Source organism: Hirundo rustica, chromosome 1 (assembly GCF_015227805.2).
Source record: "Hirundo rustica isolate bHirRus1 chromosome 1, bHirRus1.pri.v3, whole genome shotgun sequence".
Taxonomy (NCBI): Eukaryota; Metazoa; Chordata; class Aves; order Passeriformes; family Hirundinidae; genus Hirundo; species Hirundo rustica.
Window position 1 is genome coordinate 72,358,973 of NC_053450.1, and position 26,388 is coordinate 72,385,360.

The 26,388-nt window shown below is 37.9% G+C and overlaps 1 protein-coding gene across 1 annotated transcript in view; it reads left to right on the plus strand.

Moving 5' to 3' along the window:
- Positions 1-26,388, plus strand: part of ADCY2 (adenylate cyclase 2) — a 205,255-nt gene that overhangs the window by 175,719 nt on the left and 3,148 nt on the right. Inside the window, exons 17-23 of the mRNA XM_040076938.2 lie at positions 5,078-5,197; positions 8,894-9,078; positions 10,568-10,652; positions 16,214-16,372; positions 20,556-20,702; positions 21,786-21,893; positions 23,898-24,012. Of these exons, the coding sequence (XP_039932872.1) occupies positions 5,078-5,197; positions 8,894-9,078; positions 10,568-10,652; positions 16,214-16,372; positions 20,556-20,702; positions 21,786-21,893; positions 23,898-24,012 (919 nt within the window). The remainder of the gene's footprint in view (positions 1-5,077; positions 5,198-8,893; positions 9,079-10,567; positions 10,653-16,213; positions 16,373-20,555; positions 20,703-21,785; positions 21,894-23,897; positions 24,013-26,388) is intronic.

Sequence of the window (26,388 nt, forward strand, 5' to 3'; positions counted from 1 at the left end):
ACACTGTCTAGATGGCCAGGGGGTTGGAAGGAGAAAGCACAGTTGAAGTAATGCTGTTTAAGTGCTGTTAAGTTAATACTTGCAGGGCCTAGTCACAAATCCATTCCAGGATTTAAGGAACTTTATAAAATCAGTATGAGTTTAGGTACACTAGATAAGCAAAGATGCACTAGCAGGTGAGACACTGCTCTAAAATAATGTTTACAGCAGTTCTGGTTTCTTTCAAGGGTATGGGAAGAGATAGAGTCATGCTGTCACTGCCTTTATAAGTGAGCAACTCTCCAAATCTGTCAAACATAAAAGTCATGATGTCTGAGTCTGTAAAGGGCAACCAGGCTCCTCATCTTTCCTTTTGGTGGGAGCTTTGAACAAGGCAAGTAAACTTGCTACTACATAGTGCCTCTACAGGGAGCTAGGAATTGAATACATGGTGTCATGAAGACAGTTATGCATTTTCACTTGGCACACAAACTTTGATAAAAAAGAAATTATTGAGCAACTTTAATTTGGTCTGTTTGACCGTTAACAAGAGACATGCCCAAGACACCAAATAAAAGAAGCTTGAGCACAGTGATGTTAAGATGCCTTGTACAAACCCAGAGGCAAAATGCTCTAAAATTTCTGCTAAATGCGCTTCAGTACTCTCTGGATTTTCGCTATCTTTTTGCAACCTACCAATATCTCAGCATCACCTTTATTTGGTAAAAAAATGTATAATAGTCTTGGTAGGAATGTAACATTCCAGGCCATCCTTAAACCTCTCCTTTTGAGCTTGGGAAGAGAGGGAATGATACTGGAATTTGTGATTATTCACACTATTCTTGGGGCATTCTTGTGAGGATCTGGGAATAAAAGCCCTGACAACTGCCAGACCAACTGCCATTTTTCAAAGGAGGCTGTGGTATGCATTCTATATCTGGGTACTTTCACGCCTCAGTGAGAAAGATGGCTTTTTTCCTAATGAGATCGAAACTAGTGTATTGTTGTTTTCAGGCAACAAGAGAGATGCACGAATTGGCTTATCCCATCTTTTGGGGGTGGAGGTCTGTCACCACATGACACATTGAAAGCAGGTATTTTCATTATGTGAGGCAGAAAACTCACAACTGAGGATTGCAGATCATGGGAACAAAAGAAAAGAAAAAACTGCTAGAATGTATAAAGTTAAAATAAGAATATAATGGTAGCATGCTCAGACGTTCCCTGGCTAACACTGGTATTCATAAAAAATACTGCTTATATTTGAGTCATTTGAGTAGGTGTGACTGCTTAGTAGGACAGAACCTACTCTTACAAAAAATACTATGTTGAAGAACAATATGTATCTTCAAACCATGATAGCAGATGTAGATAACTGATGTGAGATAAGAAAGACAAGTGCAAACACATCATTCAGAAATAAGTGTTTTTTGGCTCATGGCAGGTGACAACACTTCCATATCCCTTTTTTCCCCCTTTTCTAATTTATTAATATTTGCATAGATATTTCATGTAGTGTTCTGCATATAAAGGTAACATTTAGAAGTCAGAAATGCATTGTACGAAGTTCAAACCCCAAATTAAAATGCTTTAATAAAAATTAACATATATAAATATGCCTGCCATATATGTTTCTATAATATAATTGTGTTGGAGTTTGTAATTTTATATAATCTTTGCTCTGGGGACATGCATAAGGTGGGATTCTGAAACTAAATATTTCATGTTTACAGAAAAAGTATATGCACAGTTAGTAGGATGTGGGTTCCCTTGGCAAATGCCCTTGTTAACAAAAGCTATTAAATAGCTGGAGGCAGGGAGGGGGAGTAAATCCTCAAAGCTGTCTGAAGGGCTTTTGCCCAAAATTGTCCCTGTTAAAACAGGCAGGCAAGCATCAGCTGGCTTAAAAAGTAACCAAGCAACTTCAGAAAATGCTTAAGAAGGAAATAATGTGAAAAGAAGTATACAAGACAGAAAATCACAAAATGGATCGCGTTGGAAAGGACCACAGCGGTCATCTGGTCCAACCTCCCTGCTCAAGGAGGGTCATCCTAGAGCACGTGGCACAGGATTGTGTTCAGATAGTTCTTGAATATCTCCAGTGAGGGAGACTCCACAGCCTCTCTGGGCAATGTGGAAAAGTGTAACATGAGACAGAGAGCTGAGTGGAAACAGATGACTGTCAAAACACTATTAAGGCACTGTCGTAAGTCACCTCTCTGGCATCACACCTCTGCCTCAGGCAGCAAGAGCAGCCTGCCTGTCAGATACTGTGGGACAGTATACTGCCACACAAATGGGCAGGCAACTGCACGGGCTGGGACAAGCAGGGAAAAAACACTGCTCAGGTTTGTCCCTGCACACAAACTCACAGGGCTCTCTCTCCAGCATGTGCATTGACAGATTGCAGGGAGCTGCACAGGCGCACACAAAACTAGAGGACCTGCATCTCCTTTCAGCAGCGTGTGCCAGTAGGGGAACCTGCATCCCCAGAAGAGGGAGTGTGTGCATTTCACCCACACATCCTGTGGGAAGAGGCAGATGTGCACGTAACTCTCTATGTGTGCACGTCATTAGAGCTCTTTGGGATGAGTTATTGATGTTTCAAAATCTGTAGGTGTTTAATAACAGTTTGTAAGGTCTGTTTTCCTAGTTTATCTGTTGTATTTCTGATACTGATCCTGATCCTGACTTTGTAGTTCACTGATGGCAGGTTGATTATATGAAGTTTCACATGCACAGTTATGTTAGCAAAGCAAGAACCCAAAAGTGCAACTGCATAAATCACAGGTGAGCGCCAGCTTGGTTTTGGTAGTAGGTGATGTATAGATAACCTTTGCAAATCCTCAACCTTGGACTTCTGTTGAAGGGGTGCTAGAGAGAGAATAGCTTCAGACTCCTCTCAGCAGAACTATAAAACATATCAAAGGGCACTCAACACAGGTGGTGATATGGAAGGTTGGTTAGTCTTTAGAAAGATAAAAGAAGTCACTGTGCATGTACAGTGCTGACTGCTGCCAAGGGGGATCGTGGGTCTCTCTCCTTGGAAGTTTCCAAGACCTGGCTGCACAGAACTATGACTGAGCAGATCTAACATTAGTGAATCAATAAACCATTTTGACCCACATTTAGTTGCTCTGAGTGCAGTAGTTCAGGTTTTCTCTGTAACAGTAGTTAAAGACAGAAATGGAGAAAGAATTTAGAGGTGGTCAACCACATGTGGATTTTCATATTTAGTGAATAAGAGGGACTATGAAATTTGCTAATAAATTAAGGTGACAATCAGTGGTTGTGAGGTAAGGCTTGGGATTTCAGAAAGGAAGAAGTCAGGTGTGGATTTGAGTAAAAGAACTAGGATGAAATTTAGTAGTAAAAAGCTCAAGATTATAGTTGGTCTGACAGATTAGTGACAAGAAATTCTGATACATGTTGGAAGCTCATCACATGGATAGGCAATGAGTTCAGGATTTTAATTAATTGTGTGGGTTTAATGTCAACTCAGCTGAATCACAATAACCATCCATGAGACTGCTTTTAACCCATGGTAAGTATAACCCATGCATTTACTTAGGTGAGTCCCAATGAAGGAAAGCTACCTCACATTTGCTGACCATGATGTTAATAGCTGGGATGATGTCTGATATGCAGAATGTGTTAAGCTCCTGTGACATCAAGATCTATCTGAGCCCCAGCTGCATGAGGTGCAGTGAGCTATTAAGGTTTTGTAGCTGTGAGCAAAGAAGCATTGTTCTAGATATATAAATTCAGTTTTTATATTCAATTTATTCAATACATATAAATACCTCAAAGGCAGGTGTCAAGAGGATGGTGCTAGGTGGTGTGAGAAACAGAATGAGGAGCAATGGCCATAAACTAAACCACAAGTTCCACCTCAACATGAAGAAGAACTTCTTTATATTGTGGGTGGAAGGGGCTGCTCAGGGAGGTTGTAGACTCTTTTTTTCTGGAGCCGTTCAAAAGCCACCCGGACACATTCGTGCGTAACCTGATCTAGGTGACTGTGCCACGGCAGTGGAGCTGGAATGGATGGTCTCCAGAGATCCCTTCCAACCCCAAAAGTTCTGTGACTCCAGGATATATGGTAATATATTTTCTGCAGAATTAGTATTAGTGCTATTGCATGACTCACTGATAAAATCTGGGAAGTGTGTTGGCAGTTTTGGTCACCCAGAAGGTTGCATTGGAAGAAATATGTACAGAGGGTGACTACTAGACTAATTAGGGGAATGAAAAGCTTGTTTTCAGGGAAGGAACAAGAGAAAACATAGATTGATGAGCACAATGAAGCCTGAGATGACACTAAAAATTAGGGCTTCAAATAATAGCGAGAGGAAGAAGCTATGTGAAAGCTAAAGGATGAGATTATGATAAGAAGGAAAACAAGAGAACTAGCCATGAATAGTGGTTAAATGTAGAAACAGCTTAAATGTTGAGATTCAAACTACTGGAATAAATGTAGTTACCAAAATATAAATTGTTAAGAAAGCACTGGATCACTGCATCAAAGGGGGTCTGTATGATGATAGTTTCCTGTGTGATTCCTGGCTGAATTTGATGACCCAAGAGATAACTGAATCCACTTTTCAGTTTCAATTACATAAATCCTGATATTAATGTCAGCATTATTATGTTACTACATCTGTGTAAACCAACTTCACTAAAGATTTCTTATTCTTTTTTTAATTCTTCCTGTGTTTAAATAGGACATTCAGTTGAGGTAAATACAGGAAATATAGGAATTATTCATATCGAGTTTATTTCTTCATTGTCTTGTGGGTGTGTGTGCTTCTGATATATGAAAGTAATATAACAAAGGGCCTTTTTTCTTTTATTCAAGTGGAAAATGTCAAATGAAGGTTATCAAAGTTGTTTTTGTTTGAGAATGCAGGAACAAGTAATCATGGTATGTCATCTTCCTTTTCCTATTTCAAATTAAAATACAAAGAAATAGTGAAATACCAGAGTTAAATGGTTACATGCATGGCTTTCTCTGCTTCTCCATTCCTATTCTCTATTTTGACCTTAAACAGCTGTCATGCTAATGAATTATATGTTGGTTTGTTTTTTTTTTTCCTAGTTTTTCCTGGATAGTGCTGTGATAGCTTTTCCCTCAGTTCTTAATTCATCAAATGCAAGTTTTCCTAATTCAAGTAATCAGACACGGTGGTGTATACAAAATAACTGTTTTTTCCTACCGGTAAGTTCATTTCACATTTCTTTGTTTGTTTACTACAATTACACTAAATTGACTGTTACCAGATCCGCTTGAAGTTAAACACCCACCCATTTTTGAAACTGCAGTAAAAGCTTGAATTTTTTTTTTTAGTCAGCTGCAACTGCATTTGAAGTAAGTGGGAAGTCAAATGAGCTTAGTACTTCTGAAAACAGAGGTTTTAATGAATGTCAGGTAAAAGAGCAGGAAACAGCATAACAACAAGGAAGTTTACCTCATCCGTGCTAACACATTGCAAGATATCAAGTTAACACACAGCATCTGCAAAGCAGACTGTGCACTGGAAGTGAGGTTAGTCTGCAGGCAGGTTTCCCATGGTGGGAATATTTTCAGGTGGCTGACCTGAAAACATTCAACATTTTCATCAAGTGTGAAATTGTCCCACTCCTGTCATTGCATATTTGATAAGAGGCAGTGTGAGAGGGCTGGAGATAAAACTCTCATGTACCACTATATTATAAACTGCTTAAGAGAGCAGAATTGATCTGAAGAAGATGTCTCAGTGTGAACAAAAGCACAACAGCACATGAAGGAAGACGGGGAAGGACATTGCTGCAAAAAAGTGGGAACTGTGTCCTAGAGAGCACTGATTCTTAAAAGGATTATAAAAGACCTGCAGTTGAAAATAAAACAAGCCATATATTGTGTCAAAATAGGTCAGCTGGGTTTGGGTGAATAAGCTGGTGGCAGTGAGATGAGAAGGGAGGTTATTTCATCTCTGTGGTGAAATAATGAGACCATCACCAAAGTGGTGTGTCCTGATTTCAGGATTTATAGCTTGTAAAGTATTAAAACAAATTCTGTCATCTACGAAAATTTGTCTTTGATAGATTGGCATAAAAAAATATGTTAAAGTTTCACTTCTGACATTAATAAATGAAAAAATTACAGTTAGCTAAAGATTTTAAAAACTTTAAAACATCTCTCAAATACTCATTTTTTTCATCCCCAAACACTGCATATATTTTAGCTTGAAAAAGCTATAAATTCCTTTTGAGTTACCAATTTTATCTTTATTCTTAAAGAAAGACTAAATTTTTTCTCCCTTCACTCTATAAGGTATTGAATACTTAGGCTGACAAATGTTTGTTACCTTAAATTAAAAATTTGTTATTTTGAATCTGTGTATTAGCTTTAAGCTTTATTCATGTCAATAAACTTTATGTGATTTATGACAGTAAACCTGACATTTATTGACTATGTCATCTAAAATGAGCACATAAGAGCTTCGGGAATTACTTTAGCCCAAATTGAATTTAGTTCATTGTGAAGCAAAGCAATTGATTTGCCTCCTTCTGTACCCTCCCCAAAATAACTTTTTTGATTAGTATAGCTTACTTTTTAAAAAGACTTAGCAAAGATTCCTCAGTAAATTATAGTTACATTTTTGTGTCTAGTTTTGTTTAGTTTTGCTATGGTGCTTCTGTAGTTTCCATGTAATAGAAGTTGATGTGTTTATCTGCTCCTGGGACAAAATACAGTCTGGTATCAGTGCTGCCACCTCCACATGTTAAATAAATAAAAGTTATAATACTTACATCCAGAAGATGCAGTTTTGGAATGTATTTTATTTGAGTAGGAAATTCTTTTGCAAAATTACTTTCTCCTCAATTTTTTCTCTATAGACATATGGGAGTAAAATTCCTTCTTACTTCAGTAAAGATCTTTATACCTACAGAACTGCAGGTTTTAAAATTAGGAGAAGAGACCAAATGCACTGATCTGGATCCTATGTGTGTAGTACCCTGGTGCAAGGCACCAGACCCGTAACCCCAGTAAGAAAGACGCTCAGACTCTGTAAGGTATGGGTTAAAATACCTTTATTAGCTAGCACAAGAAAGAAAAAGAGAATAGACGGAGTTACACCCCTTCAGATGCTGAGGTGCAGATTCTGTCTGTGGAGAGGTTAACCCAGCATTTTCCTCTTTTGAGCTGTTAGAGGATTTTCTTAAACAGAGACATTCTAGTCACTGCTTCAGCTGTCAGTCAAAAGGGACCCCCATGAGAACTTGCTGTAGCACTGTTGGATAAAGCCAAGACCACAGAGGTGGCATCACACTGGTACCAAGTGGGAGCTGCCTGCAGGCTCCTGGGTTGTGACAAGTTGGCTGAGCTGGCTGAGGTTATCCTGTGGCCATATTCTGCACTAAGCAGAGCAGGGGCCTGCACCTAATCAGCTTCACTGCTCTGTGGATTCCCAGACTCTCCAGACCTGCCTGCTGCTTACTGAAACACTGCATTTCACTGCAAGGTCTGCATTCTTAAATGTGAGGCTGTGCCACTCTTCTCTAATTCATCCACCCTTGTCTGAAATTTTCAATCTATTCTCTGCATTCCTATGAAACACTGTCAGAGACTGTTCCACTTGAACATTTCTGGGTCTTTGTCAAGCAGTATCCAGTTGAGGACTCAAGATCGCCTCTGCTTATTTCTTTCGGAAAACTGATTTCAACAGTAGAATGCCTTATTGACTCAAAAAAGGATGCTGCTATTTTTATGTAACACTGAATTTGGAGTGCGACCTCCTCTGAAATGCAGCTATCAGGGAAGTTTTATTTTTTGGTGATGCTGAAAAATAGTTCTATCTATTTCTTATTTCAACTAGATCTTTGAGCAAATTACAGTAGCAGCAAAGACTGATATGGCAGATAAATTCTGTCTGATGGGTGCTGTGAAAATTATCCTTCTTAGTGATCCTCCAAAATTAGTATACAGTGATTCAGGTTCTGTCAAAAGTGCTGCCATCAACAAGTCAACAGTAGTCTGAAAATAGCAGGGCTAGAAATAGAATGCTTTGTAGTTTCAGAAAAGAAACATCCTTGCTAGGTGCAGGACTGTAATTTTCAGGAAGCATTTCTGGCAAAGGGGTTGCATATTAAAGACTAAGATAATGATTCTAGAGGTGATTCCTGTTTTAGCATTAATTTTGATGCTGTAATCAATTTCCAGAAAGTATCGTGAGAAAATATTTTTCCAGGAATTTAACTTCAACTATGCATATTTTTGTTGATACATATGACATAGAAAAGGCTTTTTTTTTTTTTTTTTTTTTTTTAGCAATTGAATGTGTTTTCATATGGTTATTACTCCACAGGATTTGAGAAAAGGATTTTTTTATATTTATATTATGCATAGGCCCTGTTAATAGCTTTGTATTTTTCCTATCCTAGCTGCATTTCTAGAGTTTGTAAAATAGCATATCTGTGATATCCATAACAATTGTTTTATAACAATTGCAAATTAAGGCAATGAAATTATTGTTTTCAGGCCTTTAGACATTTGACCTTGACCCAAATACTAGCAAGACATACAGGGTAATCCTGGGGCTCGAGAATGAATGAAAATTTTACAGTGGAACAGGAATAAATCTTATGCCAGTCTGCTGGCAGCAGATTCCTACATTAGATTTCAACATCAGCAGTGGTATCCCACAAATGTAGAGGAGTAATTCAAATGTGTCAAAGGGTGAAAATTAGGGAGCATAAATTTATTTTTATTGGCTGTCTATAAACCATACTGTCCCATATTTTGATAGATTGCACACTTCAGTGGTCAGTCAATAATTTGTTTTTTTTAAATAGCCTGAGCATTTTATTCTGCATGATTTGCTACTCAAGAGCCAAGTTCTAAATATTTTTCCATTTGATTTCTCTTTGCCAGTATTTTATATACAGCTGCATATTAGGGCTCATTTCCTGTTCTGTTTTCCTGAGGATAAATTATGAGTTGAAAATGGTAATAATGTTGATTGCATTGGTGGGCTACAATGTTATCCTTCTGCACACTCATGGGCCCATGCTGGATGACTACAGCAAATTTATGTATGCAATGGCACCTCTTAGAAGGTAGGTGGCTAACTCCAGTCTTTCTGAAGATAAATACTAGCCAGGGTAGTTCTTATGTCATGGAACACACGTGTTTGGCTGTGTAATCTGAGTCACAATATAAAATCATTGTCCTGCTGCAGTTAATATTTGATTTAATGTCACACCTCAGAGCATTAGCATAAAATAAATCTGATCAAGACACTTAAATCACATACTATAGGAAATAGGATGTGGTTTATTTTGCATTTTTGTCATAAAGAACGTTACAAAGAAGTCATCATCAAGTTTGTTAAGGCCTCAGGCTGCACATCATTAAGGCTTTTAGAGCATATTTGCTACAAGACAAAGAAACTTCCCCAGAACTGGTACATAGTCTGAAATATTTACAAATGAAGTCTTAGCAATTGAAAAAATTAGTAAACCAACAGAGTGGATTTTTTTTGTTTGTTTTATTTTGCTGTGCCTGTGCATTTGCATCTTATGTCTTTAGTGAGACTGCTGAAATCTTTTTTACAGGTGATAATATGTAAGACCTGCCATTGCTGTGTAAAACAATTTTTGGACAGGTGTAATTTCTACCTCATTTTCAAAACAAAGAGGTGATTCTCTTCTGTGTAGACCAAGTGTATGGCATATGATATACCAGAAATTCCAGATATTTAGTGTAGTTTCAATATCAATTTTCGTGTGGTGTAACAATCATGGAAAAGGATCTTAATTGAAAAATTGGGGGGGGGGGGGGAAGTGTAGGTTTTCTTTGCACTTAAATCTAAAGATTAAATGAACAAACCCTATTCTTTGTTTCCATTTTATTAATGGAAAGGGTATGTGTGTGATAGTATGGAGAACCAGGGGACAGGTTATTTTGAGCTTGTGCTTCCAGCAGCTTTGATTTTGTCAGTCAAGCTCCATCTGTCGATATTTTCCTTCCTAAATCTCTCACCAAGGTTCTTGTTTCTGTGGCATGAGTCAGGGAGCTCTACTGTGAACTGTTTCCCATTACCTTTAGTGACTTTTGCCAAAGCAGAGTTTTTAATAAACTCTCTACAAGATCTAGCTTGTGCCTCCTGTAATCCTCAGATGAAAAGGTATCTTGAGACTGAGGTGCTTTAGTTTCTGTTTCTTCATATTTATTGGCTATTGTTGAGCTCTCCACAATTGAAATAGTGCTATTGCATTAAAAATCCATTTTTATTCTACTTGCATAGAATAAGCTGCAAATGCTCTCCATTTGCAAACAAAAAAGGATATTGTTTTTCCTAAATCCTCATCTTATTATTGGATTTCAAAATGTAGGCACACTTGCAGAGAAGGTAGTAGAGGTGTTTAAAGCTACATAATATAAACAATGATATTTCATCAAATAATATGGCATATCATATATTGAAATGTTTTTAGTTTACATACCAGAAAGTAGTACACATAAATTGTAGTCTTACTTTCGTGCTTGAAGTAATATTGGTTTAACTTTTGAGCAGCCTGCTTTACTTATGTTTTTATTTTATAGGCCAGGAATACTGAAGGACCTGAAGACAATGGGCTCAATTTCTTTGTTCATATTCTTCATCACATTACTGGTTTTGGGTAGACAGGTAAGACACACACTTCTCTTCATCTGCACCAGTGGACACGATGCCAGCTGCCACATGCAGCCTGTCACCTTCTCAAAGAAACACCTTTGTCCTGTTCTTCCCCATACCCTTGCAAAGGAGTGTCAGGAGCATCTATAAAATACTTTTCTTTCTTGCCTTCCAATCCACCCTTAAAAATCACCAATATCTCTGACATTATGCTGATAGAGAGCCGTGCCTATTGCTTGTCATTGTGACCGATACTGGCTCGTAGCTTCCCGGTTTGCTCCCATCTGTCTGCATCCATCTGCTGTCGCCCCGGTTGCTTAATTGCAAGCTATTTTCTTCACAGTTGTTACAATTTGGTGCAGACACAGAAACAATATAGCATGCACACAGACGAGTGCCACACGCTGAGGCCCCGGTCGCGCTAAAACTGTGACCCAACAGGAAACTACTTTTTTATTACTCGAATGTGCTTTTCCAGAGCAAATGTGATGTCAAGGGTCTTACCCTGTAGTAAGCTGAGGGAAGATGCAAGGGCAATTCTTACTCTAAATCCTCAGGCCTGTACAGGATTCATAGGTAAAAGCTGCAGTTCCAGCCCGTTGTGCCAGAATGCAGTGCACAAAACAGGGCTCTGAAATGGAAGAGGCAATCCATGTGAGATCTCACAAACAGCCTGAGCTTTCACAGACTGCAGCCTTGGGAAGGACAATTCCAGACTGTCCTTAAATCATTCATTTACATTCCTCAAAAGGTAATGACTGTCACTTAAATTGCCATGCATGCCCTGCAGCTTACTACACAAAAAATTTTTATCTGGCAGTTTCTGCAGTATATATTGTAGTGGGGAACATCCTTCTTGATTTAGGAATAACATTCTTCATCTGCCTTTCACCAGCAGCACATTAGAGTTCGTTCATTTGATGGTGTTGACAGAGTGGGTCTAGAGCATAGCTACTTTCCCTCAGAAAGTTCTTCATCACATCAGTGGAGAATCTTTAGTCCCTGTCAACCCAAGAATAAAGGAGACAAGGAATATGTCTTCACTGGGAAAGATTTTGTTGAGGCTTCTGTCACATCAACAAGAAAGTTTGTTTTGCACACAACTACAGGTGTTCTCTGACACACCAGCTAAGAAATTATTGTGTAATGGAAAAAGTCATTTTCAGAGCTGTAGGTCGAGGATCCTTGTCATGACAGCACTTCTTTGAACCTCTTCAGTCTTTTGCCTCTGATTTTTCTGCTAATTTATTCTCCCTTAAACAACAAGAAGAAAAAAGCTTCTGCATTTGCAAACACCTCAAAGTCTAAATATTACTGGAAAATATTATGAACGAATTTTAATACATATCTGGCATAAGACCTGCCATTTTATGTTACTGTTGGTGATATTGATGAGTAGCAAATGCTTGGAAGAAGAATAGGGGAGGAAATCAACCTGCATAGAGTGACCTTTCCAGGGACATATACTTACCACCTTCTGCCAGTTGGTATTTCTGTGGCTGTGTTTAATAACATTTGGCTGTTTTGCTTTCTGTTTCACTGTCTGATCCCTTTTTAACCCATTTTATCTTCCTGGTGCTCCCAACACCGATAATGAATTTCAGAGTTTGATAAAAATACATGTGGCAGTGTCTGTCTTTCTGTTTTTAAACTTCCTCTTTTCTACTTTCATTGAATGGCACTTTCAGGATGCCATTGAACCATCTCGGCAATCTCAACAAAGTCAAATTCTTCCTTGCCCTTCTTCCACAGAGGGTAATATACAAGTAATTTCTCTGTTAGTTGCTGCATTTTTTGCAGATAATACATTTTTTTCTTCTTTTGATATCTGATTATTTAAAAAATGCTAAAGGTAATAGCCACTGATGAAAAGGGTGGCATTTCCATTTCCATTTGATGCTCCTCTGCCCCAAGGATGAGTAACCAAAAAGTTCATCCAAACAAAAAGTGGATGCCTGTCTGCAAGCCTAGCTCTGTGAACGTGCTCACCACTGGTCACAGAAATGCCTCTCCTAAATCAAAAGCAGAGACAGAGGGTAAGTGCCTCTGGTTCAGTGGGGATGAATGAGGGAGAGTTAGTATGTCATTACATGGTTTATGAGCCTGCTTAATTCTTTTAGCTGCACAGCTAGCATCACCCCTGGAGGAAGTAGACCTTCCCTCAGCTGCTTATTCTTATGCTTTTGTCTCCTCATTGTACTGGAACAGCTCACTGTGAAGATGTATAGCAGATCGAAATAGGGAAATGGTCAGGTTTTAAAACTAACCCTGCAAAAATGGTTGGTTTTGAGCCAGATCTATTTTCAAGATTTATGGCATGGCCACAGCAATGCTTGTGCCAGAAGAATGGGAGTGAACAGACAAAAGTGAGGTGGAGAAAGCAAAACTGTTGGGTTTTTTTTTGTTTTTTTTTTTTGGATGGCCCTGCCAGCATAGGCGACAACCATTTCCTGACACTGAGATGAAGTGACTCATTTCACCCTGCATACAGATCCCCAGAGTTATTTGCTAATGGGCTGACGACAGGCAGATGGTGTTTTGGGAATGGCGACTCTTCCACCCTTCCCAGGAGAATCCAGATTGGTGTGGGCCTGACTGTGCTCACATTCAAACACCGTTGAACACTAAATCTCTCTTATGATCTGCTTTGAATCCAGTATTGACATAGCTTGTGAATTCCTTTCTCAACAGTACCTGAAATATTATATGTCCTGTTACTCTGTAGGCTGGCTATATATTTTTTCCATGATTGGTTTTATTGTAGTTATCCACACTGAATTTCATTGGTCGTTTTACTGCTGAGATGCTTGTGGCAGCTTCCCTGAGCTGTAAAATCTGTTTCTTTGTTGTCTCTGTTCTGTTTTTTAGTGAGCTTTTTTTTGTGTGATGGAATTCTTCTCTTTTTGAACAAAGTAGTCTCTTCAAGGGCCTCTTCTGAAAGAATTGAATGAAAGCTTATTTCAAATTTCACTGCTAGTCACATGGACATTTACTTCTTTGTAGTAGATGGAGGCATGTTTACAGAAAGTATGTCAACTCTTCCAATTGTATCAGCTTCAGTCAGTATGTCTAAATAGCTCTTTACCTTAGCATTCACTCTTTTTAATGAAGTACCTTGCTCTATTGTTCCTGCTTATTTTCCAAAGACTGGCCTCATATCCATACCATTTGTCAGTTCTCTAACACTCTGTCTGTTTTGACTGATCAGGATACCCACCAAAAGTTTCATATCATGCAAACAAACAAAACAAAACAAACAAACAGAAACAAAAAGAAAAAAAAAGAAAAACAAACAAACAAACAAACAAACAAAACCACTAAAAACCACCAACCTCCACAATTCAAAGTAAGTTAGTAAGCTACTGCTCTTCTCTTTTTGAAACGATATGCTGACTTTTCTAATTTCAAATTTAAAGAATAAACATATATTTTTAAAACTTCTCTTAGCTACCACCTTTTCAATCCAAAGTTGGTACAATTTCAGCAGGCATCCATGTTACTTTTGTGAATTTATGCCAAGAATTTTGACATCCCAGAGTTTTATTGGATTTTTTTCTGCATGAATACAGTTGGTGCATTTCAATTTACCATCTATGTGGATTTAGATTTAGATTTAGATTTAGATTTAGATTTAGATTTATACTAATCTAATTTCTTGGATATATAAATATCTAACATATATATATATATATATATATATATATAAGACATTTTTAAAACGTGACTGCATGTATTTTGCATCATCTGGACAGTTCTGAATAAATCCCTGCTCATGACCTCAAGCTTTATAGGACTGATAACTGCCATTTAATACAGGCACAATGAGAGGGCAACAATAAAATCCTATTTCCAAATTCCTGCAGAAATCTGTTCTCAGGTTGTCTGTACCTTTATGATTGTCTGCACAAGTATTTAAGTCTCTACCCATTCTTCTTTTGCTTACAATTTGCAAAATATCTGTTAGTAACATGTAATTATTTAAAATATCCGGCTTGCTTGTTTATTTGATGTTCAAAATCCAGATTTCTGGGATGCAGCATGACCCATTCTAAGATGTCAAGACCCCTTTTACTTTCAGAAGAATATCACCTTTGAGTCAGAATAGCCAGAATATTTCTTTTGCAGTACATTTGAGGTCTGCATTCTGTCCTTAGTAGTATAGATATCAGCATAGAGTATGTTAACAATGATTTGATGTTATGGATGTTCTCTTTCAGTTTTGTAATTAAATATTTAAATAGTACCTGGCTCTTATCAACCAATTCAAGGGAAACCTGAGTTTATTTCTCTCTATGCATTTAAGTGAAGAAATCATTTTCCTCTTACTATTTTTTTCATCCTGCAAGTATTTGGCAGATACAGTATTTGCTTCATCAGTTTTTTCTTTCATTGCCTTTTAAAAGATTGCCAAATCATTTTAATGCCATCCGATTTCAACTTTTTGCTCTCATCTTTGGCTGTTGTCTCAGTAGAATACCTATTAATCATTTTGAGCTGTGACAGCCACTGTCCAGTCAAAAGGACCACTCATTTTTTATGTCAGTGCTTACTGACTGCTAATAACAGTAGCCAGCACTTTTAAGTTTTTCTATAAGAAGATTGCCATCATAATCATATTCTTCTAGTTAATAACATAGTCTTCATTGAGATTGCCTGATAGTGTTAAGCCATTAAGACTATGTTGAAATAGGTCTTGATTTTTATCAGGTCAAATGAGATAGGCTGGAGGAGGCTTTACTGTGGAAATAATGCCATAGAATTGATGACAATACATTGACAATATTGAAAGGAAGTGGAGAGAGCTCCACAAAATTGCAGTTTTATTAATTTTTCACCACTTTTACAGTGAAATTTGATCTCAAAACATACTGATACTCCAAGGATGTTACATATTTTCATATAATTCCAGGTGTTGTGGTTACTAGAAAGCTACTATGAAAACTCTGGGACAAAAAGACAAGCAGGATAAAGTTCTACAGAAAGGAGTGTAAAAGTAACCAACCAACCAAAAAAAAAAGCAGCTAACAAAACCAAAACTCAGCTGAGCTGGCCCATTGAAAAATGACTGGGCCATTTTTCTTAGTCTGATCATGATTTGCTATACTGAATGTTTATTATATTAATAGACTGTTTTCTTTTTGCCAGGCTGGTTGCATGGCATAAGTTCAATTAGTAAAAGATAAGGTCTTCCTGAAATGCCCATTATTGTAAGTGACATCCTGCACTTACAAAATAACAATAAGTTGCAAAACTATACATTATTTCCATTACAGTGTTTGATTTCTGGAATTAATTTCTACTCAAGACTGAGAGTAGATAAATAAATCTTCCATTGTTTAAGGCACCATGCAACTTTTCTTATTTTCTCCTGTGCCTTTTTGTTTGATTTGATAAAATGTATGTCACAGGGTGTATGCTTGGGGTGTGACTTCTGTGGGACCTGGAATTATATTTGAGTAGCCAAATAATAGCATTGTAAGGGTTGTGTACTGTGCTTATTTTGTCTCTTAAACCTGTACTCCAGCAGGACAAGATGCCTATTGTTTCTTTACTTCTGTGTCCTCTTGTAACAGAATGAATATTACTGTAGGTTAGACTTCCTGTGGAAGAACAAGTTCAAAAAAGAGCGGGAGGAGATTGAAACCATGGAGAACCTAAATCGGGTGCTTCTGGAGAATGTGCTTCCAGCCCACGTAGCTGAACACTTCTTGGCAAGAAACTTGAAGAATGAGGTCAGCTGTCTCTGTATATCTTCTAGTCTGTAAGAAAGCAGTGTACCCTGGAAATAACCACTTAATGCTGTTTTGAACAGTAGGTCCTTACAGTGAAAATATAAATTTACAGTGACTTCCATTTCCCCTTTCCTTCCTGTAAGGTTTATTTATGGTGCACTGAATGCACCATAACCCCCTGAAATAAAAAGGTGAAATTTTCCTGTGGCAATGCACTTTGTCTATTGAAGGATGGTAAAAATAGGTGAGGAGGAGGAAGAACAGAATGGTTGAATCTATATGGGTTTAATTTTAAATTATATGCATTCAGATACTTTTTCCTCCATGATCAGAGTGGAGTTGCAACCGGGTTCTGAAATTTTCTTCTGTTCACTGGAGAGCTTGTTTATTGGAGTGAAAATTAACCTTTTCCCTGAAACAGTGGCTATGTTAATTCTGGAAAAATGTTCTGAACACTGAATTACCTGTTTACTCACTGCTTAATGGAGCTAATCCAAGCACCAGAAAAGTCACCCAAAAGATCCATCTTTACTTTGTTGGAAATTAGATCTGCTCCCAATATTCCTTCACAGTAATAATAAAGAAAAAAAAAAAAGAAAAAAAAAAAAAAAGCAAGCATATATATAAAAATTCATTTACAGAGAGTAAAAGCTATAGAGATCTCAAATGTAAGAGTTTGAATTACCTGTGCATGCCTGTTTCAAAACTGACAAAAGAGGGCAGAGGGCAGATTTAGGGATTCATTTTTGATCTCCTGAGCCAAAAAGGACAATGTCTTCCCTTTCATGGTGGTTTTCATTAAGCAGTACTAATCAGGACTGCATTTTAATACTTTAGTATTCCCTGCAAATATTCATTTGGTAGCTAATGTCAAACAAAAATTGCTGTGGGGTTCCTTTGAACACAGTGAAGATTTTGGCTGGAAGCCAAGTTGACTCAGCTCCAGTTCTCAGTTAAGGCATTAAACACAGCAAACCATCAGGACATTGCTTTCTTGATTATGTGCTACTCCACCTCAGCTCCCCAACAGAGCAACACCATCTGCTTACCTTTGTATTGGCTACTGGGTTTGTCTTGTCACCCCTCAAGATTCTTAGGTTGGAATGAGTTTATTTAATTTAATGAAGCACAGACATTGTAATGTGCTGAGCTCCCCAATTCATTGTTGTCAGGTGAAGTAAAAATAATTTGACATGATTTTAAATACATCCATTAAAAAACAAACAAACAAACCCAAACTCAAGTTGTTCCTTGTTTTGTTTCTTCCAACAGTTTTCAAAGGAAGGCCCTTTCAAATCTCTGATTCAGGAATATAAGTATCTATCATGTCTATAGATTTGTTTCAATGTCAGCAAGGTTGTGTATGTAGATCCATATAAAGATGTCAGGGGAAATTAGACCTGTGTTTTCTCTGTGTGGACACCTAAGTCAACAGATACAACATTGAAATCTGTCCACACTTAGCTGCAAACAGTCAAGTTAGTATAGTTTTACATGTGTTCTTTTCTGTTTAAAATAGATTCTGACCTTAAGAAAATAGATAGATATTCTATTTCAAAATATTACTTCCCTTAGTGTTTTATGCATGCAGCTGTAATGGAGAAAAGGGAAAACAAAGTGTGTTCCTGAAAAGCAGGGAAAATGAAAAAGGGAAAAGTGAGTGGATGAATGCTAACTGGGAGCAGTGGTATTGTAGTTTCAAATGACCAACCAATGTCTTTTTATAACAGGATATACATGGACTAATGCTAATACACTAAAACCAAAGTTCCTTCAGAACAAATAATAAAGGTTTGTTTGCTTTACCTGAACCTCCAGAGCTGGGTTTATAGTCTGCATGCTGGATACAAGACAGGTTGTTTTGCAGTTGAGAGAAAGACAAGCTCAAATCTAAAATGAAAAGCAGGAAACAGGGCCAGGATGAAATATATCTGAGGAAGAGAAATTGTGCTTTATTAGCTACAGGATGGAGCTAGCACCTTGCTTAGAGCAAAAATTCTGCCCCAGAGAAGCTGGCCACCATACCCTTCCAAGAGACAGAATGGGACTGGTTTGCCTTCTCTGTTCCAGGAGGATCTTCAGGCACTGGAGATGAGGGGACCATAAAAAGAACATACTTGCAGAATTTCAGATGTTATTGAAGAGGAAAAATGATTGAATGAAAAGGACAGAATGATTTTATTTTTGTTGAAATAAGAAAAGCTGTTCCTTCCTAGAATAGTATTGCATTCAATTTTCTGACTACAGATTTTGGAGAGTACTATTTCAAGAGAAGAACTCTTAGGAAAATTAAGGCACTCAATTGTAACATCCTTTATTATGATGATCAAAATAAACTAGCTGGGGATGACTCCTTAAAATTCTCTGAAATTTATTGTGATTGTCACAATTCCAACTCATCTGGTTATAAATAGTGCCTCTTGTTGTTGTTTCCATGATGGTGCTATGTTATTGAGCATTAGTGGGGATTGATATTGCCCCAGTATTAAACAGGAAGGAGGACAAACGGTTGCTGTAATTGAAATGAAGTTACAGGGAGGGTGATCTGAGGAAATAGAAGTAAAGCTGAGTTAACAACAGAATGTAGTCTCTGTACCTTGTTAAGGAAATACTCCTATCTGACCGTCCAGGAGCCACTCTGGTAGTCACACCTGCACCACCTGAGCTGGGACCAAATCCCCTTCACAGTGGGCAGCTCCAGTGAGCCAACAGGTGCCCTGCTTGACTCCCCACACACTACACACTCACAGTCAGACCAGATTTTCTTACTGGCTTGACCCTTGGGTTTCCCACAAGAGAAATACAATTCTCTTGGTACAACAAGAGAATAACAGCTTGAGCTGTGAATTGCAACAGTATATTCCAACCCTACAGCACACAGTCATGGTAGAGCTTCAGTGATGCTATGGGTATAAAAACCTTAGGAGATACAGGAGACACAAAAATCTAGTAATAAATAATTTATCTCCTCTAGCTGCTTATGTTCCTCCCTGTCCATCATTATTTTCATGTTTGCTCAGAAACTTCCCTCACACCTGTGGTGGGTGAAGCAGTCAGCAGTTTTCCCACAGTTCTATTTTAGTTATACATCAGCATTAAAGATCCACTGTGTCTGTGCACATCTGTGTACAGGCACACCACATTCTTCCAAAAGGACACACTGACTGTCAAATTGCAAAACCCAAGCTTTGCTGAGTTAAAAGCAAAATATCTTATTCTTCTTGAACTCACAGAATAAATCATTTTCATGTGAGTACTGAAATCCCTTTTTACTCAAATAACAACTTGAAGGTAGTTTTACATTAAAGTAAATAACAGCCTCTTATATCGCTGTTTGTAAATAACAGCCTCTTATATCTACCTTTGTGCATAGATACTATTTCTTTTCTAAGTATTAGTTTAATAAATTTTCTTTTCTTCTGTCTTTTTTGGGCGATGTGAATTTTTCCTGAAAGAAGAGAGAGTCTAACATTCAAGGGCAGTGGAAAGGAAAGTAAAAGGGGTTGTGGGAGGTGGTCATTTTTAGCACCAGAATCTTTCTGTGGAGTAGAGATGCTCTCATTTCAGTGGTCACAGAAGGCAGTGCAGATTCTGCCATAAGCAAGCTTCAGTTCAGGTGACTTCTTTCTTTTTGCCCCAGCTCCTTGTTATGCAAAGGAAAAGATAATTATTTTGTCCTCTTAGGCATATTGTCATATTAGGCTGGGAACTATCAATTATAGTACATTATGTATTTGTAGTACATTGAGTTTGTGATTTTGGTTCAGTTTTTTAGTTAGTACAATAACAAACAACTAATAATGAATTGGATATTGTTTCACAAAATACATTTTCAACCATGCAAGTCAGACTAAATTCTCTTCATAAGAAGTCTCAGAGTTGGGCCCTGTCTAATAAATTAGTGAACATTTTGTTTTCATGGAGTTAATGTTCAGGAAGAAAAAAACCAACATTGCAATATTTTCAGCTTTATATGTTAAGCCTCTTCTATGAACAGGTTTATACATTGTTTAAAATTAATAAATGCAACTAATAGCAAAAAAACATCCAACCTCCATCTTAAGGCATTCCAACTACTGCAGCACCTCTGTTTTTAGATCCTGGACACTGCATGTTAATAAGGAAACTTATTTACAGCTGGGTGTAATAAATCTTTTTCTTTTTTATGTTTTGTTTTGGACAGGATCTGTATCACCAGTCATATGACTGCGTCTGTGTCATGTTTGCCTCTGTTCCGGATTTCAAGGAATTTTACACAGAATCTGATGTAAATAAGGAAGGGTTGGAATGTCTCAGGCTGCTAAATGAGATCATTGCAGACTTTGATGATGTATGTACCTACAACAGTGACTGACATACAGTTTCAATCTTACTAAGTCATGATATGCAACAGTCAGAAAACATACTTGAAGGGGAGAGTGGAAGAGCTGTCAGAAAATACTTACAGGGACTATTAAAGGAAAAAGAGATTTATGTGGGATAAATCAGATATTGATCTGACATCACATTCAAATGCTTTTGATTTGCTGTAATGAGAATCCTATATGTTTTTTGGGGTTTTTTTGACCTTTAGCTGCACCTCTTGAGTGAGTTACATTACACGCCATGTATTAACCACAGGTTCTAAATACAAATGTCTATAAAGTCAGGTATAACTTTGTGTTATACCTGATCTGCACTGATCATTTGATACACAAGCAAATCAAAGTATTGTAAGTTCTTATGTTCCATTCTCTGAAGTCAGAAGCAAGTAGAGAGTACGACTACAAATGGATTGGGAAAAGGCACCTATAAAGGCTTCACTGAGAACAGTAGTTCTCTATAGGGAAATTATTAGCGATGAATATACCAGTAAAAGGTATTAAAATTGTGTCGTGACTCAGAGAGCACAGTCTGGATTTGTGGATCTGCAGCTATAGAGGGTATTTTAGCAGCAAACCCATTCGGAGAGCATTGGGTGTCCAATTTTCAAAACAAACTGGGATATATGAACTAAAATCCTTGGATTTTAGTCCCATTGGCATGGACTATTCCACTGGCATGGAAGAGATGCTTGCTTTCACAAAGCTGCCTAAAGCTTAACTGTTGGCTGCCGTGGTGATCCAGTTCCAATATCACATGAGCGCAAAGTTTACTGACTTTAAAAAACTGTATGTAAAATAAAATGGAATTTATTCTCACTACTATAAATTTCATCCCTTTTATAGTAAAAAGGTATTTTAGAAAACAGAAATTCCCTTTTCTCGGGGTTCTGTAATGATTGTTTTATCCATCCTTAAGTCCTTCATCCTGTATATATTTGTGAAGCCATCTGAGGTCCATACAGAAACTGTTCTAAGACTTGATTCTCTGATTGGCGTTAGAGTAACAGGGCTGCTGATCTGAATAATGAATGAGTGTCCTTGTTTTACAGTTACTGTCAAAGCCAAAGTTCAGTGGAGTTGAAAAGATAAAGACCATTGGAAGCACTTACATGGCAGCAACAGGACTGAGTGCTACACCCAACCAAGAACAGTGTCAGGTACAGGAAAATGTTTATGCTTAATAAAATGCATATTGAAATGAAGGCTAAAATTTTGTTCATTAAGCTTCAGGTTATGTATAATAATGTGGCCTAGTTTTTTTCTTATTAGCATAGATTGTATTGTATTGGACAAGTATATACTTTAGTAGTCTCTGAATTTTTCTTCAAATTGCAGATTGAAAAATGCCACCTCTGTATTTGCTAAAACAGGCCTTCTACTCTAAATACAATACAGCATTTTATGCCTATGTGCTGCATCAGGATTGGATTTACAGAGCATAAAAAAGATAGCAGGAATTAACGTTTTCCATTATGACCTGGGAGGGATGATTTGCCTTACTAGCTATACACTTATAGAACCCTCAGATTTAGCATTGAGAATATGTTTCTTTGTTTCTAGTTTACTTGATATGGTAGGATTAGGAACTGCAGTCAGTGGAAATCAGAGAAGCAATTCATAACTAACTCAAAAATGTTGCTTTTGCCATCATCTTTAGAGTACTTTAGGTTAGCGACAGAGAGACAGCAATTAAGAATCAAGACAGTCTTTGCTAAGGATTAATGTGTTCTTGCCAAACTCATGTTCCTTCTAAACACAAGCACTTACCACATGAACTATAGACCCTAAAGATCCTGAGGACAAAGAATTATTTAAAATTAGCTCTGACATTTAATACAGGGAGGTGAAGGGGATGAAGAAAATGCAGAACTGCAGACCGAAGATGTGAAGACATAGAGAGCTCTTGATCACAACTAAAACTAGTGTATTCAGAGGAAGAAATTTCTCATTTGAGTTATTTACACAATCAGAAGATCCACGGGTTAACATTTCTTTGTCGATTTTTCGACATTCTCAAAAGAAATCCATCAGAACTCAGCAGCCTTTATTCCAGATTCCCAAAGATGCACAGATCCTGCAGTACCTAGTGCAGGAGTGACTGACTCCTAGATATATTGCTGGGAACTACCCCGAGCTTAAAACAAGCATCCAAGGAAGACTAAATGCCTAAGGAAGGGGTCTGAACAGGACCATCTGTTTTAGCTAGGAGTGAACTCCAGAGGAAACAGGCTTCATTTATCTAAACAGCTGCTCCAGCAAGCACCACTACTGTCCCACCCTAGGCTGATGCATGCACTCCATGAATCATCTCTGAAGTTGTCATCTGTCCATTTCTTCTGTCCCTTTATCTCAAGAAGTAGGGAAGATTCAGTAATTTCTCATAGAGCTCAAAGAGTCCATGTCTTATGAAATGATTCACTTGTCAGGATCCTACCTGGGGCTGTGGGACACAAAAATCAATTTTCTCCTCAGCCTGAAAGGACTCAAAACAGCACTTAAAATCAGGTTACTTTGTTATGTATGAGGAGAGATTAAGACAACAGTCTTGATAAGTGGTATAAGCTCTGTAAATAAAAGGGCAGAGTGGGGTTGCACTCTTCCTCTTGTTTTTTAGTCATTTTCAGGTCTGTTAAATGTTCTCAGAGGTACTTGCTTATCTGCAAGATGAGATCAGTGGAACAATTCTTTAAAATTGCTAATTTCACTGGATCTTAAGCATTTTATAAGAGTGCTGAGCTGTGCAACAGTGAGAGAGAAGAATCTCTGTGGGGCTGTCCACAAGCATTATTTATTTTGAAAGGGAATAGAATAGAAGCAGACACTTTCTAGGCACACATAGATATTGAGTGCCTCTGGGATTAGATAGCAGGTAATCAGTCTCTTGACAATCAAAATGTTAAATTTGGCATGGTTTGGATCTATCACCTCTAGACTGCCTGGTTGTACACAAGTGAAATGCATCCTGTTTCTCGGCCATTGTTTGATCTAACTGATGCTGGACAGGGTACCACCTTCTATGTTACTTCTCTGCATCTGCCTGCTGACACTAAGACATCCCTAAGGGCTTAAGTGTCTTCAAGTGTTCAGCATATTTTGATTGTATTCTCACAGCAACCAAGGCTCACAAGAACGATTTCACACTGTTTGTCTTTTGAATTCAGGAACCTGAACGACAGTATATGCATATAGGAACCATGGTGGAGTTTGCATTTGCCTTGGTAGCAAAACTGGATGTCATAAACAAGCATTCATTCAATGACTTCAAGTTACGAGTAGGTGAGTATCACAGGATTCTTAGGAGAGTATCATAGACAAGAGGGAGAATTCAGTGCAAAGTACCATCTGATTAAAGTGGCAGTAGAACTGACCAAAAGGGCCGTGATAGTATACAGCACCATCCTCACCCTTTTTAAAAGCAGCCTACATGGTATGGTCCATCCATCCCTAGAGTGTTTCTAGGCTAGACTTGGAAAAGGACAGTAATCCTATTTAAAGAATGGTTGAAAAGAAATGTGTTCACATGGCTCTGAATGGTTTTATGGTAACTGTAAAAATTATTGTAGAGGTTATAAGCCATACATTCTTGGAAGTTTACAAATACCAAAAGAATGCACAAGAAAACTCCAAACTGGGCTTTGGAAAATTATATAAATGGTTTTTCAGAGGACAATAGCGATAAGTGGCCAGTGAGGCTGGAGTTTGAAATATTTTCCATGTACTAAATTCAAGCAAGCACACAAAAATGCACTCCTTCCTTTGCAGAGTTAGACATGGGAGAGTATTTGTCTTTGTTATTCAGATAAGAGCAAAGATGACTAGTTATTTATCTTGGAAAGAGGTATCCCTTCTGTTTCAGTTTCTAATTGCTTTTTCTTATGCATCCTGGTATTTTTAAAAAGAAATAGGCAGCTGCAATAAGCAGTAGAAAGAATGATGAAATAAATGAATTCAAAGCTGGTCAAGAACCATATGTTCCAAAATGTTTATTTCCTGATAGCAGTACACAGCCGTTTCACAATGCAATATGTAACGTGGAAAGTGTGAAATGAAAACAGTAAACAAATACTGAAAACAGATAAATTCTGTAAACGTGTCAGAAGTATTTGATTTCCAACAGTTATTCTCCCGTCTTGTCTTTTTCTTGCTGTGCCGCTTGTTTTTTCCTTTCAGCTGCTTCTCTCAAGTCTATTTCACAGTGCCACCCACTGGCAAAACTTGCTGTCTTATGACTTTGAAACGGGCTTCTTAGGGCACTCCTTTGCCAGCATGTTTTGTATTCCTTGCTACAGCTAAAAATGACAAAACAAATCAGAAGTATGCTTCCTTCACAGAGTGTTACAGAACTTGATGGTTCTTGCCATAGCTGACACGGCACATACTTGCAAACACATTTATATCAGCAGCTTCGGTACACACAGAGAGCTGCTGGATGCCAGGGCTACATCTGGAAACTGCTTAAAGCAGTACCCAGTCCTTTTAAGTGGGGACCATCAAGTAAAACAAAACACTCACTTTGGATTTTTACAGTTTTTGCTAAAGATTACAGAAAACTCAGACTCCTTTGCTTCATGAAATGAAAGAATGTTTTAATTCTAAAAACACCCACAGGCACCGAAGTGGTATTTGTGTGACCATAATCCATAGACACCACTCAGATCTTCATTTTCACTGCAGTTCTTCTCCACTTCCCACCACTGGATGATGAAAGCCTCTGATATCCGTACTAATTATAGCCACAGAAATATTTTAACAGCTGCTTCTGACCTAGTCCCCACTGTAAGGACTTGGACCCAAATTGTGCTTTGTAAAAGCCTCCTTTGGCCAGCATCTAAGTCTGAAATTTTTGCAACTCATTAGAGGTCTCAGCTTTCATAATTTTCTGTGAGTGCTCAAAATGCTAGTGTGACTTAGGAGGCACACGCTGCTCTGATCTTGTCAAGCAAGGGAGGGGAGCATCTAGATGACATTTTAGGCATTCCTCCCCTTCTGCAAATCGAGGTGCTTGATTTATGAGACTAGCTCAGATATTATTTTTGCAGCAGGTTTTGCACAGGTATTGCTTTCTTTCAGAAGATAGGCTGGTGTGTTGTTTTCCATGTTCCATCACTGGAACATTTGTCTGTATTGTAGGTGACTTAATTTGGTTCCTGGTTTTGGGTAAAGCTAGGCCATGAGGCCGGGCTGTAGGATACTTCAGAATGAGATATTCTTTGTCATTCCTGCTGAACAGTGTTGCATTTCATGGAATAATTAAATATTGCTTTGGATATGAGAGAAAGAGATAGATGATATCACCCTCTGATAGAGCATTCACTCGTATGAGAGCACTACTCTTCCAGCCTTGCCCAAACAAACATTCACGTGTGTCATGCAAAAAAGACTCACCAGCAGGAATGACATAGAGCAGCATATCCCACAATGCCTGGGTGGTCGGAACACATTCCTAAGATATATGGGTAAAAGTTTCCTCGAAGGAGGAGGGATCTGAAGGTGACTCCTGAGCCCTGGAGGCATTTCTCAAACCATCAACATTGGTGGTTCAGGAAGGAGGTAAAAAATAAAAGTCCCTTCCTGCCCACTGTATTTTGTAGGAAAGTCCCAGTTTCTGGACCGTGGCCACACACATCTCTTCAAAATTCCCTGCTAGCCAGA